The following is an 18,245-nucleotide window of genomic DNA, read 5'->3' as shown; positions in this document are numbered from 1 at the left end:
TCCCTGTATTATCTCTTCAGCCTCGAGAACCTGCCTTCTACCAATTTTATATCTGTAGCACTTTTTGGCATGGGCAGGACCAATGCCTGAGCTCTGATAGCAGTGGAATGAATAATGTCACGGAAATTCATCAACATAAGATATATGTATCCTAAATCAATGCCACTCTAAAGATAAACATGCATTTTGTACACTAATAAATAATGCAATAAATCTTGCTGTATTGGATTGCAAATAACTAACTGAATAAAATTGCACGACACAGGATTTACTTATTCTGCACGTTCATAAAAACAACTTGTTCTCTGACAGCACTCATTCTTGGCAATTTACAGCAGCTGTCAGCAGCCAATTTGTTCAGATTACTGCTCTGCATAAAAGTGTAACAATCATGAGGATTTATTAGCTGATTATTGTAAAGGTAGCAGCCCGCCTTGCTTGCCCAAATGCAAGTGATCAGAAAGTTAAATAATTACATGCAGATTAATTTTATTTCACCTTCACTTGAGATTTGTAGTTCAGCAACAGGTAAAAGATGTTCAAATTTGCAGTATAGTGCACACTTCCTAAGCTAGATACTAACTTCCCAATATTTTATTGAGTACTTAACAGATTCAGGACATAGTAAATTCCAGACCAAGAAAAATAATCATGGGCTTGAGAGGCAAGAGTCAGTACTGGGTTTGATTTTGACATCAATCACCTCTGCTTTACTGTTTCATACTAACTGTTCAAACTTAACCTCTTTCCACCTCACTTTCTTTCAACTGCAAAATTGATAGAATGAGTCATTCTTTTTTTTTTCCCTAATGACAAGCCAGTGTATGGAACAGTGCCCTATAGGTTGTAAAATTATAAAACAATTATTATCATTTATTTCATTTATGGAAACTTATTTTTGTGTGGCTTTAATTGCCTAGATAGCATAATGATGACAAAGTTGTGATATGTAAATGTATAGGCAGGCTAAATGTATATATAGGCTAAATGTATAGATTACTTTTTCTTCAAATATAAATGTCAAAATGCTTAACATTTAAAATAAAAATAGTAGTTTTATGTTTTTTTTTTTCTTTTCGGGTCACACCCGGCAATGCTCAGGGGTTACTCCTGACTTTGCACTCAGGAATTACTCCTGGCGGTGCTCAGGGGACCATATGGGATGCTGGGAATCGAACCCAGGTTGGCCACGTGTAAGGCAAATGCCCTACCCGCTGTGCTATCACTCCAGTACCTAGTTTTATGCTTTTATACTTCATCATTAATGCTGCTCTTTTAAATGATTTGCGAGTATGTTTTTCTCATTTACTTTGTAACTTGGTGCCTCCTACGAGTTCATATTATTCTAATTGCCTTCGTATTAATACCTCGTGTCAATTATTTAGAGAAGGGAAGCCATTATTTCAGTATTAAGTAAATTTTCAGATATTTAATTTTAAATCTGAAAAATATTCAGTAGACACCTAGCGTGTGCCAGATACAATGCTTTTGTCACTACTGTTGTAGGGGCCACTCCTTACGGCCACTCAGAGTCCTGAGGACTACGTCCTCCAGTGCGGGTGGAAAATGCAGGGCCAGGGATTGAACCTTGGGTGTTACACATGCAGATGTGTGCTTTACCATTTGAGTCTCATCTCTGGCACACGCACCAGTTATCTCTATAGGTTGTAAATATGCCACAATGAACAAAATTTAAAAAAAAAATCCCTGCCCTCATTGAACTTTCTATAGTGATGAGAATTAAATTTGAACATAAGTACATGAGGGTGATGACTCAAGGGGTAGAGCACATGCCTACCCCTGAGTTGGACCTGCCAACTCCTTGGCCACCAAACACTGATGAATCTGAGCATCAAAGGGTTAGGTCCACATTTCTGAACTTGAGCATATCAGGGGATGGCCCTGAACCCCTTCCTCTCAGCACCAATAATAGGTGTGAATTCTAAAAATAAAAACGAAAAACCACTAAGGTATGTGAGATACATGGTAGCTAATGATGATAGTTTAAATGGGGAAAAACCAAAACAGGATAAGAGAATAGGAATACTAAGGAAAGAGAACTCTTGTTTCAAATAGGGTTGGTTACACGCTTCCTTGCCAACCACAAAATTTGTAAGTCTACAATTGTACCTCATGGTCTCTCACTAATAAAAATTAAAAAAAAAATAAAGTGAATAGCTCTTCTGAAACAAACAAAAAAATGAAGGCATATGACCTGAAGAAGATAGAGACCAAAGCAAGTAGATACTCATGGAACAGAGGGAGGAAAAGGCCTGAGGCAGAAGTGAGTCCAGTGTGCTGGGAGGACGTTGAAGTGGAGGGAGGGTGCAGGGCAGTGCTGGGTGGAGAGGAAACAGGAGAAGAGCCCAAAGAGCAGTGCAAGGAATTTGGTCTTCACCCACTTCAGACGGGAAACAATGGAAGGGTCTGGGATAGAAGAGCTAAATGATTCTATTTAGGTTGGGCTGGAGCGATAGCACAGCGGTAGGGCATTCGCCTTACAAGCGGCCAACTTGGCCGACCCGAGTTCGATTCCTCCGCCCCTCTCGGAGAGCCCGGCAAGCTACCGAGAGTATTCGATATGCCAGACACAGTAACAACAAAGTCTCCAATGGAGACGTTACTGGGACCGCTCGAGCAAATCGACGATCAACGGGAGGGCCTTTTTTTTACCTTTACCTAGGTTATGCGAAAGGAAGAATGGGCGACTATGGCTGTCGTTTACATGAACACAGAGGCTTCATTAAGAATTGAATTTGAGATAATGAGAGGAATAAATTCTGAATATATTTTAGAGCAAAAGTTAGCAGGGTGTAGATGAATGATTTGATGAAAGTGACAGATGGAATAGCATAAAAAAAAAAAGACCCTGAGATTTTTGGTGTTAGCAAGAAAGAAGGAAGACTGCAGAGCAAGAGCTAATTTATTTATTTATTTATTTTTGTTCATCTTCAATTGTATGGAAAACAGAAGAATGGGTGAAAACATGAAGCAGGTTGAGATAGAGAAGATGCTTAAGAAGTGGACTCCGACCTTCTGCAGAACTAAAATAAGAGGGAGGCTCTAAAATAAAAAATATGAAGAATTGTGATGAAGTGAGATGTTTCCCCTTGTTCTTTGTTTGCTTTTGTGTTTTTGTTTTTAGGCCATGCCTGGCTGAATTCAGGGCTTATTCTAGGCTCTGTGCTCAGGAATCACTCCTGGGGTACCAAGGATTGAACCCAGGTCAGCTGCATGCAAGGCAAGTGCCCTATCTACTCACTGCATTATCTCTCCGGTTTAGGAGCAATGTTTTAAGCACTGTAGTTAAGTGATTAAGTTTTAAGCACTGTAGCACTGTCCTCCCATTGTTCATCGATTTGCTGGAGCAGGCACCAGTAATGTCTCCATTGTGAGACTTGTTACTGTTTTTGGCATAACGAATACGCCACGAGTAGCTTGCCAGGCTCTGCCGTGGCTGCAGGATACTCTTGATAGCTTGCCAGGCTCTTCAAGAGGGATGGAGGAATCGAACCCGGGCCAGCTGCATGCAAGCCCTACCTGCTGTGCTATCGCTCCAGCCCCAATGTTTTAAGAAAAAACTTAAATCCAGCATCCTGAAAGTCAAATGGAAATTGTGGCTTAAGAGAAGGAAATGATCAGTACTGTACCAAGATGAAGATTGGAAACTGGACACTGGAATTACTAACATGGCAGTCACAAGTGAATATGACAAGTGTTTGTGTGTGTGTGTGTGTGTGTGTGTGTGTGTGTGTGTGTGACACTGTGTTTGTCTGTGAGACACTGTGTGTATGAGTGTGTGTGTGTGTGTGTGTGTGTATGTATTGTTGGGGCTAAAGGCCTGACTCCATGGGTTTAAATGAGAATGGGGGTGGGTAATGTAATATGTTAAAATTTATTTCCTTTGTATTGACATTCAGATTTGCATGTGGCTCTTTCATTGATAGGGAGCACATCTGAGTATGTATTTATACAATGCATTTCTTTTGTTTTGTTTTGAGGGCACACCTGTTCGTACTCAGAGTTAACTTCTGGCTAACTTCTCCTATCTCAGAGGATTATATGTGGTGCCAGGAATCAAACCCTGATAGTCACATAAAAGGCAAACACCTTATTGCTATATTTTTCTCTGGTCACAATTACAATTGTGCTAAATTGGACAATAAGCTAGAAACTAAGAAAACTATAATGCAGTAAAGCAGTTTATGCAGAAAATCTATTTCATTCTTGGGCCACGTCTTGTGGTGTCCAGGGGCCGCTCCTTGCTCAGAAATTTGCTACTGGTGGTGAATGTGGGGCCAATTGTGGTGACAGGGATCAAAAACGGACTTCCTACATGGAAAGATTCACTCAATCTGAGGGCTGGAGAGACAGTATGGTAGGTAGAGTGCTTGCTTTATACATGGCCCAACAGGTTTGATCCCTGGGACTCCTTATGTTCCCCTGTTCCCCGTCAGGAGTAACCCCTAAGCACCGCAGGGTGTGGTCCCCTAAAAACTAATCTCAAAAATGGTTGGCTTGGGGTCAGATAGACAGAATAGGGGCTTAGGATCTCCTCTTGTACACAGGCTACCTTAGTTCTACCAACAACACTGCATATGGGCCCCTAAGTACCCCCAGGAGATATCCCTGAGCACAGAATCAGGTGTAAGCCCTGAGCACCTCCAGGTTTGACCACGAACCCTAAATAAAAATATTAGTAAATAACATTATTTCAAATTGCTTTCCTAAATAGCTGTGTCTGGAAAGTCACCAACAATAGTTTAAATAAATATTTGTTGATGTAGTCGATATCAGAAAGATTTTATTATATTTAGAAAAAAACGTAATGGGAAATAAAAGCCATTCACAATGAATAAGTTTTTAAAAAAAAGTCCCTATAGTTCCTTCATAGTAACATTTGGACCCACCACCCAAGGCAGTTTTAACCCATTCAGATTCTGAGAAACACAGCATCCCGCTGAGCCCCTGAAGCACCGAGGGCAATGGTTCCGTGGGCTTTGCTTGCTGGTTCGCTGATGCAAAAGTCATGAGCATAAGAAACTCTGCCAACCATCCTGGCCAAGTGCAAACCAGAAACCATACGAAGGTGGTTTCTTTGTACAGCTTCTTTGAAACAACTCCAAAAGCTAGAGAAGGAACGAAAAGAGATTGCCAACTAGATTGCCAATTTATTATAAAAAGATATAAAACAGGAATGGGCAGATGGAAGAGATGCCAAGGGCAAGCTATGTGGGAAGTGGGGTGGAGCTTCCAACTCTTCGTGTTAGTGCCACAAGTCTAGCACCAGCATGTGTTCACCAATGCAGACGTCCCCGAAATAGACTTCTTCTCTCCTAAATTCTAAGATTTTCTTTTTTTTTGCTCCTACAGTATATAGAGCAATCCTTACATTTTCTAATCTTCTATCCAGACACTTTCTGCTGTTCTGTGAAGATTTTCAAACATATAGTAAAATCAAGGTAAAAGGAGATGAATAGGTTCACTTCTTTTTCAACCGTATTTTTAATATAATAACACATCCCCCAACCCCCAACTCCCCATGTCCCGCTTTTTTTGTTTGTTTGTTATGGGGGCTGGTGGTGCTCAGGGCTTTCTCCTGACTCCGCATCAGGAATAACCCTGGCGGTGCTCAGGGGCCCATTTGGGGTGCTGGGGATCAAACATGATTCCACTCCCTTATCTACTTTACTATGTCTTCAACTCGTAGTAACACATTCCCTTGAAAATTTCATGGAATTACCAAATGAGGAAAAGGGACGCTCAGTATCAAATGAGGTTAGACATTTTTTCTATTTTTCAAGTTTGATAATTCTTTTCTAAGGAAAAAAAATGCAGTGAAAGGACATCTGCTGCCATGGAACAAAAGAATAGAAAAATACATTTAAAACAGGGACTTTGGAAGTCAGAAAATTTTACCAATTATTTTGCCAATATAAAAATTTTGTAAGAGTTGGGGTGAGAGAGGTAGTACAGTGGGTAGGGTAATTGCCTTACATGCAGCCAACCTTTGTTCAATCCACAGTATCCCATATGGTCCCCTGAGCACTACTAGGAGTAATTTCTGTGTGTTGATCCAGGAATAAGCCCTGAGCATTCCAATGTGTGGCCCCAGAACCAAAAATAAGTAAATAAAATTAAAATAAATTAAAAACTAAAAATAAGGCAGTAATATTGAGGTGCCAGGTTAGACATGATAGTCATCCCAAATAAATTATGGTCACCAAATATAGCTAGGTGTTACCGTAAATTATGAAAATAAATTATTCAAGGTAGATCGCATATATTTAAATAAGTCCATAACATATTAATAGATAGATACCTAAACTTAAAATGAAATATGTTTTGTCTGTGAATTACATACTGATATATAAGCCAGCGGCTTATCTTGAAGATAACTTCAAGAAAACTAAACTACAGTGGTTTACTATAGAAAAAAAATTGCAACAAAGCCCTGTTCTTTTCTTTTCTTTTTTTATTTGCTTTTTGGGTCACACCCAGCGATGCTCAGAGGTTACTCCTGGCTCTGCACTCAGGAATTACTGCTGGCAGTGCTCAGGAGACCATAAGGGTTCCTGGGAATTGAACCCGAGGTCGGCCGTATGCAAGACACTCACCCTACCCACTGTGCCATCACTCCAGTCCCAAAGCCATACTCTTTTAAAAGAGTAGAATTTTCCCAAAGATCACATTCTATTTTAAAATTTCTTTCTATTGGTAAGATATTAAAAGTTAACTGAAATTAATCTTTGACCCCTTGGTTTATAAAAATAAGTGCTTAAAACATACATTGCGTAAGAACAACAGCAGCACTCAAAGAGACACAAATGCTGGGTTGGACTACTCTCAGTTTTCTTGTTAGTATGTATAGATTTCTTCAAGTTCTGTATTCAGAGACGGAAAATTCATGTGAAAAAAATTTTTCCTTTTCTTATTTTTTTGAGGTTCTGTTGTTTTTTTGGCCGGCCACACCTAGCAGTGCACAGGAGCGCCTCCTGGTGGTGCTACGCCCCCCCCCCCCCCCCCCCACCCCCAGCAAAGCTGGAGATTGAAATGAGGGAGGCTGACACGAGACAAGTGTGCACCATCTCTCTGGACTCCAAAACAAATTTTCTAAACTATTTTTTTACACGATCATGTTTTACATCAATGTAATAAAGTTTTAGTGTCTTTTGCTACAAAGTTATATCAGCTCAAAAGTATAAGAAATAATCTTTTAAACAAAAAGAGAACCAATTCACATGATTCAAGCAGTCATGCAAAATAACATTGATTTTTGTGGAGCAATGTAATGTGAACCTCAGAATATTCCTTTACTCAATGTATCACCCAATTAACAGGGTCCTGCCCTTTCATGTTTTCTTCACTAAAATTTGGGAATGCTACAGACTCATGAAGTTCTAGGAAATTATTAAGAGTCTCTACTTTGTGATAAAAAATAACACATTTTTTTTTTCTTTTTGGATCATACGTGGCAATGCACCGGGGCTACTCCTGGCTTTGTGCTCAGGAATTACTACTAGAGTGTTCCGGGGAGCATAGGAGATGCTGGGAATCGAACCTGGGTCAGCTGCGTGCAAGACAAAAGCCCTACCTGCTGTACTATCACTCGAGTACCTCCCCCTCAAATAACACATTATATGTTTACAATATCCTGTATGAAAGAAATATTACCTCAGGTTACTTTCCAGACTCTGAATGTAATCTTTTAAGAGATTTTATATCAAATAATAATCGGATTCACAACTGCCATAACTTTTACACACAATTATTTTTTTTACATCTGGAGAAAGTTTCTGGATATCAAATTCCAACAGTCTATCCATCAGCTGGTCAAAACTGCCACCTGCTGGTCAGTTTTCAAATTTATATTTCAGTTCACTCAAGCATAGTTCCATTACTGCAGATCAAAGTCAGTAACAGAATTCAAGCAAAAATTCTTCTCACTAAATACATCACTTCAAGGATAAATAAAAAATAACATTGCACAAACCTGCCAATAAAATCATCCCTTTTCCCAGCATCTTTGTCCCATGCAGTGATATCAATGATTCCTCCTCTTTCCTCATAGAGATGAAAATCAAATTGTTCCCTCCACTGAGGATTCAAGGTTTTTGGCATAATCTGAAAAACCAAAGCCAAATATCAGTATTTATTTTATCAGTACTTGTCTTAAATAATTAACTTGACACATGAAATTCAACTTTGTGTATTCTATAGAAAAACATGCAAATATAAAATTATAAATATAAAAGCTTCTAGACATCGTGGAAATGAGTTATTAGATCACTTGCAACTTCATTGAACTTTAATTCATAACATCTTATTTTCTTCCTTTTGTTTTGGTGTTGGGCTGGAGCGATAGCACAGTGGTAGGGCGTTTGCCTTGCGCGCAGCCAGCCCGGCTGAGCCGGGTTTGATTCCTCCGCCCCTCTTAGAGAGTCCGGCAAGCTACCAAGAGTATCTCGCCCGCACAGCAAAGCCTGGCAAGCTCCCCGTGACGTATTCAATATGCCAAACACAGTAACAACAAAATGGAGACGTTACTGGGTCCGCTCAAGCGAATCGATGAACAATGGGAGGTCAGTGGACAGTGGACAGTGGACAGTTTTGGTGTTGAGGTGACAGGGAGTCTTACATATCACTGTATACCATCAGAAAAGATCTTAAAGGCTGTTTTTCATTTGGGGTGGTAGTAGTGGAGGGGCACATCTAGCGATGCTCAAGGATTACCCCTGGCTCTGCACTCAGGAACTATTCCTGGCAGTACTTGGGTTATATATGGGATGCGGGGAATTGAACCTGGGTCAGGTATGTACAAGGCAAGTGCTCCACTCCCTGTACTATCTCTCTGGCTCCCTAAAAGCTGTTTCCTAAAACAAAAGACACTTTAGTCGTCATCTTAATTAATAGGAAAGATCTGAATTTCCTAGAAAAGGAAAACCAGCAATCTAAAGGGAAATGCTTCACTCTGATGCTAGCATTTATTTTACAACACAAGTTAACACATAAATAACTTTCCATCTCACTGTTTTAAAAAGATGAAAATTTACAGATTCTTTCTTTCCTTATCCCCACACATAGGCGAATTCTGAGCTGAACACATAAAAAATTAAAAACAAAAGACAATAAATTTCTGTGGTCCAGAAAGAAAAACAATTAAGTCTGAGCTGGTCTTTATTTTACATGGGGATAAATCAAGATGTGCAAGGTTTTTGTGATTTTTGTGTCTAGACCAACTCAAGTCTTGATTGGGTGTCTTCCCCCCAAACAACAGGCCAAAAATGCTATGAATTAACATGAGATATAATACATGTATGTATAATACATAATGTATAGTGAAATTTTTTAACTTTAGGTACTCAGAGGAGATAACTGGTGAATCAATGAATCAAAACAGCCATATTAAATAGTTTTTTTAAATTCATACTTGTTTTTCTATACTTTCTTTACAGCAGGAAAGCATAAGGTGGCTTTTCTCTTTACAATGTATAAAAGACAGGTCTTCAGATGTAAAGATTTTGAAAGCAATGAAGTATGTTATGAGCAAAGGCAATGCAAATTAATCACAATTTTTAAAGTTCATAATCTGAAATTAATCAGCAGTAGATCATGGAAAGAAAGAGCAAAGAGAGACACATGTCCATAGCTGGGTTTCATATTTCACACCTAAAGAGCAGAACCATAAAAATAAGTCATGTTTTAAGACTACTAGAACATGAAAATAATGTTAATTGATAAAGGACGAGATAGAAGCGCTCTCAGGTACCTATTTTTGGCATCATTCGTTTCTTTAAAATAGGTTATTAAGTCAGGGCAGGAAAAAAGGGATTGGATGGATGCTATGATAATTCAAAAGTCTCATAATTGGGCTCAGAGGAACTCCTACTATATTTTGGGGGAACTCCTACTATATATTTGTGGTTGTCTTACCTATCTGGTCATAAAGAAGAATAGCTTTTCAGTTTTCTTTTCTAGAATTGTTTTCTATGATTTCCTCCAGGTTAGAAACGATACCTTTCCTTTCCACGTAGGGACTTAATAATGCAACTAATTAGCTTGCAAGCGGTTCTTTCTGCCTGCCAAGGAATCAGTTCTGTGATATTTCTAACTTGGATACTGACAAAAACTCACTGGGCCAGAAGGAAGCTAGACCCAGTTGAAGAAAAATCCACAAAAAAGATGATACTAAGGTGAAGATAGTTCTATCAAGATAAAATATGATTTAAAGTACAAGAAGCTTGTGACCAGTTGTCTCCAGTCATCAGTGAACCAGCTTGAAAAGCTGAGACGCAGAGCAGTTAGGTGTGTCCCTGATATCCAGCTGCTGGGAATACTATGACATTTACCAATTTCTACTTCTCTCAACAACATGGCACTATTAGTATGTTTTAAGAAAAATACTGCTATGATGTAATTGTTACTGCTTAGTGTACTTATAACTACTACTGTTTCTGTTCCTGTATGGGTTATTGAGTACTTGGTTGGGTCCACCCAGCATTCCAATTTTTTATGTGCATAACAAATATTCACTTAATCTTAAAGATTTATTGCATTATTTTAATTCTCATTTCTGCAGACAGAAATACAAGAGGATGGGAAGGCAAAGCTGTACTCAGGCACACTGCTAGCAGTGACAGCATAAACTTGACCCTTTATTTTCCAAACGCATGTAATTTTACCTTGGTGCAAGTTAGTTTGAAATGAATAGTTCAGAGTAATAGACAAAGACCACTTGCACATAAAATAATGCTACTTGTAATACTGTTAGCTGTTGTAATAACAATAATAATGGCCAATATACCAGGAGAAATCAACACAGTCCAGACCTTTTTATTTTTCTTTTTCCCTTTTTAGGTGGGGGGGTGGGGGCAGTATGGTGGGGGAAGGAGGCATACCCAGTGGTGCTTAGGGCTTAATCCTAGCTGGTCTTGAAGGATCCATCCTAAATGGTACCAGGGATCTTGGCCAGCACAAGTGCCTTAATCTCTGTACTATCTCTCTGGCCCTAATCCAGGATTTTTCTGTCCTGATTTATGTTTTTGTTTTTAGGTTACACCCAGCAATACTCAGGGCTTATTCCTGGCTCTGCTCTCAGGGGTGCCAGGGATCAAACCCAGTTAGCTGTGTGCAAAGCAAACGACTTATCTACTGAGTATATTTTTTTAAGAGGTAGTTATTACTATCACTGTGTGTCACAGATGGAGAAATTGAGATGCTGAAAAGTAGTTTACCCAAAGTCATGTAGCCTATAAAGTAAGAAATTTAATATGATTATCAATCTTGTTTTCTGAAATGACCTTCAAAAGTTCTGTTAACATTTCAAAAAGTATCTTCCACATCATAGCTGTGAACCAACCAGTGCCTCCCAGATACTTGCAGGAACATGAAGAGAGACAGTCACCTTGCTTTTGTACTTCTGATGACCAAGCCGGAACTTCACATAGGGGTCGCTCAACCCATTTGAGTCCATCGCCTTGAGATCTCGCCCCTCAATCAGTGTGATGCTGACTATTCCTCTCCACAGGTGCGACTTCCTGTGTAGGTCTGACAGACGTAAACTTTGGGTCTGAAACTTTTACAAAGGAAAATTGAGTCAGTTTATCATGTTTCTTTTTCTTTCATCATGGGGTGTCATAACTGGCAGAGCTGGGGGCCCTGCAAGGCCAGGGACAGGGTCCACAGCCTCTCCCTTACAAGGTGTTTGCTCAACCTCTCGAGCTGCATCCCAGTCCCAGTTTTTTTGTGTTTTAAACCAAAACACTACATCTGGCATTACTCATTTCCCAGTGGTTATACTTATTCAAAAACAAAAAGCGCCGATTATAAAAAGTTAGTGATTATTGGTGTTAATAAATGCTAAGATTATATCAAGATACTTTAAAAGTGATTGTGTAAAAGAAATGAGTGCTGAGTTCCAGTCTAATTATTCCTATTTTAAAAAGACAAGATGTAGATACTTGAAGATATCTGAAAATACTTACTATGTGTCAAATATGTCTGTGAAAATATGTAAAATGAATCTAAATATCAAAGACCTCATTCACACTATTATTTTAAATGTTTACTTACTTTTTGTTTATCATAATTGATTTGTTTTCATCATGTCACAAATAGATTTTACATGTCATTTTTAGTTGTAAGATGACTTGCATGTTCTATTTAGACAATTGTGAATTTTCTTTATTACCACATTAGGAGATAATTGAATTTCAACTTACTTAAGTACTATTTAAGATTTACAAAACAGGAAACAAGACCAATATGTCCATGCAAGATGTTTTCCTTATGCATGAAACTTGAATCACAAATATTTAAATGTTATTTTAAAATTACATATGTGATTTATATTGGCAGATCTGTTTCTGGATTTCTCTTTCTAATAATTGAACATTTCCTTTAATGATTATTACTATGCTCAGTTCTAACTCACAACATTTAAGATGGTAAACAAAATTAGAATTTTTTAAAATTAGTAATTATATTAAAATGGCCATATAATCTGAATTGAATAGCATAAAAAGTAACAAAAATGTTAAAGCCCTTTACAGTTCTTTTGCATTTAGATTCAACATTAACCAGTCATATAAAATAGTTACTTCCCTCATACTGCCAAGCATGTTATTTCATGGAGAAATTCAACAGTCCCCACAATCTCAATAGTTTCACTCTAAACTATGGATTAGCTTTACATTGACATTTTAAAGACTGATTCATATGCATTTCCTTTCCCATTTTGAATACCTATTTTTTTCTATAGCACAACAATGCCATGCCCACTTATATTTGTCATTATTAAAAGTCATATATTTCAGGGTGCTGTTATTAGAAAATAAAAACTGTGGCAGTCAAAAAAATATGCATAGGCTGGCCGTCATGGCCCAGAGTTTCCGTGCTGAGCCTGGAGACGCAGCACGCTCACGCCTGGAGGAGGAAGGTGTTGTCAACGTTTTCTGGTGTGCCACAGTGCACAGTTCTTGGCAGTCTCTGCGGTGCCCAGGATCACACTGGGTTCCCATATGCCTGGCATACACTCCACCTTTTTAAACTATCTCCCTGGCCCCCCCAAAACAATGCATGTTTACATTTGAACCTCTTGATGGAAACCTTCTAAATTATATTGTGTGGTTTCCTGTGCTAATGAAAAGCAAATCCAAAGTTTATGCCAACACATTCTTCACCTCTATGCACTTCGAGGTCAGCACTGAGCTGGGCGCGCCGTGGAGGTTTCCTGGTGCACATGCAACTTCCACAGGATGCCTAAGAATCCCTTTACGCCTGTCTGTTACACTCATTAGATTTCCACAGTAGATTTTGTTTGAATGAGAGATTCTCAGATTAAAATAATCCATTAAATTTATTATGCCAATTAACATTCCATACCTTTTATTTATTTATTTTAAAACATTTTTAAATTTTTATTAGTGAGACACCATGAAGTGCAGTTGTAGACTTACAAACTTTTGTGCTTGGGTTTCAATTATACAATGATCAAATACCCATCCCTCCACCAGTGCTCATTTCCCACCACCACGGATCCCAGTATCCCTCCCAAACCCCATCCCACTCTGCCTCTGTGGCAGGGCATTCCCTTTTGTTCTCTCTCCTTTTGGGTGTTGTGGTTTGCAAAAGAGGCATTGAGTGGCAATCATGTTTGGTCTATAATCTACTTTCAGCATGCTTTTCCCATGCTGGGAGGATCCTCCCAACACCCTTTATTTGGTGCTCCCTTCTCTATCTGAGCTCCCTTTTCCCCTAGGATGTGTGGCTGGCCTCTAAGCCAACATTCCATACCTTTTAAATGCTAAGATCTCCCATGCTAGTGACTATATGATTCAGGAATAGACTTTGGTATTAATCCATTAGGTCAATCACTTCTGCTGCTGTTTGAGATTGCCTCTAATTGCAGATTCTAGAATAACCAGTTCTAAACTTTGCATTTGAAATGTGTGTTAAGAGATGTAAATGGGGGAGCTAGAGTGATAGCACAGCGGGTAGGGCATTTGCCTTGTATGGACCCGACCCGGGTTTGATTCCCAGCATCCCATATGGTTCCTCGAACACTGCCAGGAGTAATTCCTGAGTGAATGAACCAGGTGTAACTCCTGTGCATCGCTGGGTGTGACCCAAAAAGAAAAAAAAATGAAAGAGATGTAAGTGGAAGAGAATGAAAGAAGGAAAAATTATAACAAGAAAGAAGAAAAAGTGTCTTAGAGAAGAATATGGAGTTAATAATTACTCATTTAAACACAATTTTAGAATTAAAATGTGTTAAAAACCTTTTAAATCATGAAAACATGAAGTTGGAAGGTTAAGTCCTGTCATTCCTTTCTCTGAAGGGGAATTTGAGGGTGAGAGTGGTTAGGAAAATAAATACTGGATATTGACCTAAAATCATGCCCCAGTAAAGATTCTTAAGCCAGGGACTCTCTCCTATGTTGAAAAAAATAACTTAAGTATGATGTTACTAATGGGCACTTTTCAGTTGATCATGTTTGACTTGCAGTATGATTTCCCTATGGGACTAATACATGAAACCTTCTGCTTTACATTATGTGAATGCATCTATTTTTATTTACAAAACTCCAGCCTGCTGATGAATACACAGAGGAGGTTTCCGCATTCTCTTTAAGTCCAACAAGAGTCGGAAACAAGGTTACAAAGTATCTTCAATTAGCAAAGCTCATTCAGGGTTTTTTGCTTTTTTTATTTTTTTTTGGAGGTGGTGGTGTGGGGCATTGTTCAGTGTCCATTGGCAGTGATCAGTGTCCTTTCTCGTTGCTGCTAGCAGTGTTCAGAGAACAAACACTGCTAGGGACCGAACGTAGGCATTCTAAATGCAAAGGATGCACTCTGGCCTGTTGAACTAGCTCCCAGACTTTTTTTTTAACGGCAGCGTTTCTGCAACCCTTACTTACTTTCTCCTCCTGCTATTTTTCATATGAGAACAAAACTTTATTTGGTGAAGAGAAGGAGGAATTAGAACATTAGGCATTCACAGGAAGAACAAAGTGAACCTAATGAACTTATAAAATTCTTCAGTAGCTGGAGAGAAAGTACAGTGGCAGGGCAGTTGTCTTGCATGAAGCCAACCCAGGTTTAATCTCCCTGGCATCCCAAATGGTCCCCTGATCATCGCCAGAAGAGATTCCTGAGCGCAGAATCAAGAGTAATCTCATAAGCATTGCTGGATGTGACCCACAAACAAACATAAAAACTAACAATCCCTTCTCATAATTGCTTTTTATTCTTTTTACTTTTTTTTTTTTGTTGGGAGGCAGGGAACAGACAGTGCTCAGGAGCTAATGCGAGCTCACTGTTAGGGGTGACGCCTAGTGGTGCTTAGGGGAACATGGAATTCTGGGAATGAAAGCCAGGACTCCTGCATGCGAAGTATCCACTCATCCTGTTGAGCTCTCTCTCCAACTCCAAAACTCTTTCCTAAAACCTGGATGAACATTTCCATAAAGACATGGGAAGCTACCAGGGTGGTGGAAGGATGATATTCTTCCAAAACAGGCAGGGTTGATGAAGTGGGAATTAGAATAACTTTCATGAAAGGCTAAGAGAAAAATCAAAGGGTCCCAAAGGCATACCAAATATAATTTCCTGCAAATTTTTTTAATTTGGCTAAAAGTGGTGCTTTTCATGTTCACAATAACCAGAATCTGGAAACAACCCAATTGCCCGAGAACAGAAGGATGGTTAGAAACACAATGGAATACTATGCAGCTGTTAGGAAAGAAGACGTCATGAAATTCGCATATAAGTGGATGGTCATGGAGAGTATCATGCTAAGTGCAAAAAGTCAGAAAGAGAGAGCAGACATAGAATGACTACACTCATTTGTGGAATATAAGATAACAAAATATGAGACTGACACCCAAGGACAGTAGAGGCAGTGCCAGGAATATTGCTCCATGGTTGGAAACCTGCCTCATGAATTTGGGGAGAAGGCAACTGGAATAGAGAAGGGATCAATGATGATTGGAGGGAGCATTCGGGATAGGAGATGTAAACTGAAAGTAGATGAAGGACCAAAAGTGATGGCCTCTCAGTATCTGTGTTGCAAACCATAATGCCCAAAAGTAGAGAGAGCATGTGGGGGAAATTGTCTGCCATAGTGGCAGGGAGAGGAGTGGGATGGAAAGTATACTGGGGACATTGGCTTGGAAGATGTGCACCGGCAGAGGGATGGGTGTTTGAACATTGTATGACTGAAACTCAAACATGAAAGTTTGTAACTGTATCTCACGGTGATTCAATTAAAAAAAAAAAAACGGTGCTTTTCTGTTCAGCAGATAGCATAAAGGACTGAGTGTATTCTTTGCATGTCGGAGGCCCAGGTTCAAGCCACAGTCCATATCGTTCCCTGGACACTGCTGGACTCTGACCCCCAAGCGCTGAGCTGGGTGTAGCCCCTGAGTATCATCAGGAGTAGCCAACCTCCCCCAACCCCCAAAGGAAAACAATGGAATTTTCTATTAAAAATATTTTATGACTGCAGATTGGATTAATTGCATATTCAAGATAAAGGTAAAGGTAAAGGCCCTCCCGTTGATCGTCGATTTGCTCGAGCGGGCCCAGTAACGTCTCCATTGGAGACTTTGTTGTTACTGTGTCTGGCATATCGAATACTCTCGGTAGCTTGCCGGGCTCTCCGAGAGGGGCGGAGGAATCGAACTTGGGTCGGCCATGTTGGCCGCTTGTGAGGCGAACGCCCTACCCGCTGTGCTATCGCTCCAGCTGGAGCATATTCAAGAAGCATATTGAAATTTATGTATGGAGTAGTAATTTGAAATAAAATAATAAGGTAAAGGGGAAAGATACTGTCTAAGGAACTAAGTTATCAATATTAGAAAAAGTAATCACTGAATATATGTACCCATCCACTTCTTTCTAGAAATTTCTGGCTCTGTGCTTGGGGTATATTGCTCTTGATAGGCCTCAAGTATCTTAGCTTTGGTTTTCCAGATAGTATTCTAGGACCCTGTGTGTGTGTGTGTGTGTGTGTGTGTGTGTGTGTGTGTGTGTGGTGATAAAGGGTTAAGTGTGAGTGCTTTTTTGAGGAACTTGTAAAGAAAATATTATACTCTATAAAAAAGGAAAATTAACCTGTTTAAGCTAGTCATTTATAACCTTTATCCATTAAGACAAGGTCCTGGGAAGTTCATCGAAGAATAACAAATTGAATCATACTGCTATAAAAAATGCAGAAAACCACTAACTTTGATGCTTTTCACAGTGACTTCTCAATCACCTGTTGCTTAGTTGTTCTCTGTAAATTCAAGTTCTCAAAGTGCTGCCTGCACACTAGTGGCATCAATGTGTCCTGGGAAGAAGTTCCTTAGAATTTCTTGGAAGAAATTCCAATTCTTCAGTCTCTTCTCAGACTAAGAGAGTCAGAAACTTTGAAAATGGCCCCAGAACTTTGGTTTAACAGCCTTTGCTCCACATAGATTTGAGACAAGTCTGAGTGTGAGGGCACTCACTTTACAAGTTCTAGGATGTATATATACTGGCTTTTTCCTATGCTTCCACAGCTATTCTTGATTACTATAGTTATAAACATATCTTATCTCTGGCATGGATATACTATATACCAATAAACTTTTTTAGTCCTGCTTCTAAAATTATTAAGTAGGAAAGCAGATTGGTCTAGATTTTTGGTATATTTCAATTGAGAAGAACCTTGTAAAAAACTGCATGAAATTTATTATTAGCTTTTTGGTTAGCATTATCAGAAGATACATCGAAATGACATATATTTAGTGAAACATTCTTTAGTTGAAGTGAAGTCAACCAATAGGTACGTACTGGACTTCTACAGGACAAGGAGTATTAAAGAAAGAGAAGATATTCCACAATCAAATGAACCTACCTCAGCTGTATTGGGTTTTCTAAGGTAATGTTTTCACTTGTATTCTTTTCAGAATCTACTTCTATTTGAGGAAAGAAAGAGAAATGGGAAAAAAAATAAAAGGGAGATCCTACTCATCTTCAAGTCAATTCCACAAAAGGAAGAAATGAACTTCCAACGCTTAAGTAGTACTTTCCAAAATTTAGTGGATTTCACTTTTGAAATATGATACTATGAGACTGATTACCCTGGATATGGTTCTGCAGAGCAAAGCCTCAGGAGTATCTTCCATAGACACCCATATGATTGTTACAAACACCAAAGTTTGAGATCCACATATGTAAGGTTATGCATGAAAATTCAGATTAAAAAAAAACTCAAGACA

General features: G+C 39.0%; 1 protein-coding gene across 8 annotated transcripts in view; it reads right to left on the bottom strand.

Annotated features, from left to right (window-relative positions):
- MCTP1 (multiple C2 and transmembrane domain containing 1) overlaps positions 1–18,245 on the bottom strand; it is a 653,067-nt gene that overhangs the window by 225,313 nt on the left and 409,509 nt on the right. For all 8 annotated transcript variants that reach the window (XM_056112545.1, XM_056112552.1, XM_056112546.1 and 5 more), the window contains 2 exons: positions 11,405–11,575; positions 7,994–8,124 (listed from right to left, as the gene is read on the bottom strand). In XM_056112545.1, the coding sequence (XP_055968520.1) occupies positions 7,994–8,124; positions 11,405–11,575 (302 nt within the window). The remainder of the gene's footprint in view (positions 1–7,993; positions 8,125–11,404; positions 11,576–18,245) is intronic.

This window comes from Sorex fumeus, unplaced genomic scaffold, assembly GCF_029834395.1.
Source record: "Sorex fumeus unplaced genomic scaffold, SorFum_2.1 ptg000018l, whole genome shotgun sequence".
Lineage (NCBI taxonomy): Eukaryota > Metazoa > Chordata > Mammalia > Eulipotyphla > Soricidae > Sorex > Sorex fumeus.
Note: the sequence above shows the minus strand (reverse complement) of the source record. Positions and strands in the feature narration are given on the sequence as shown.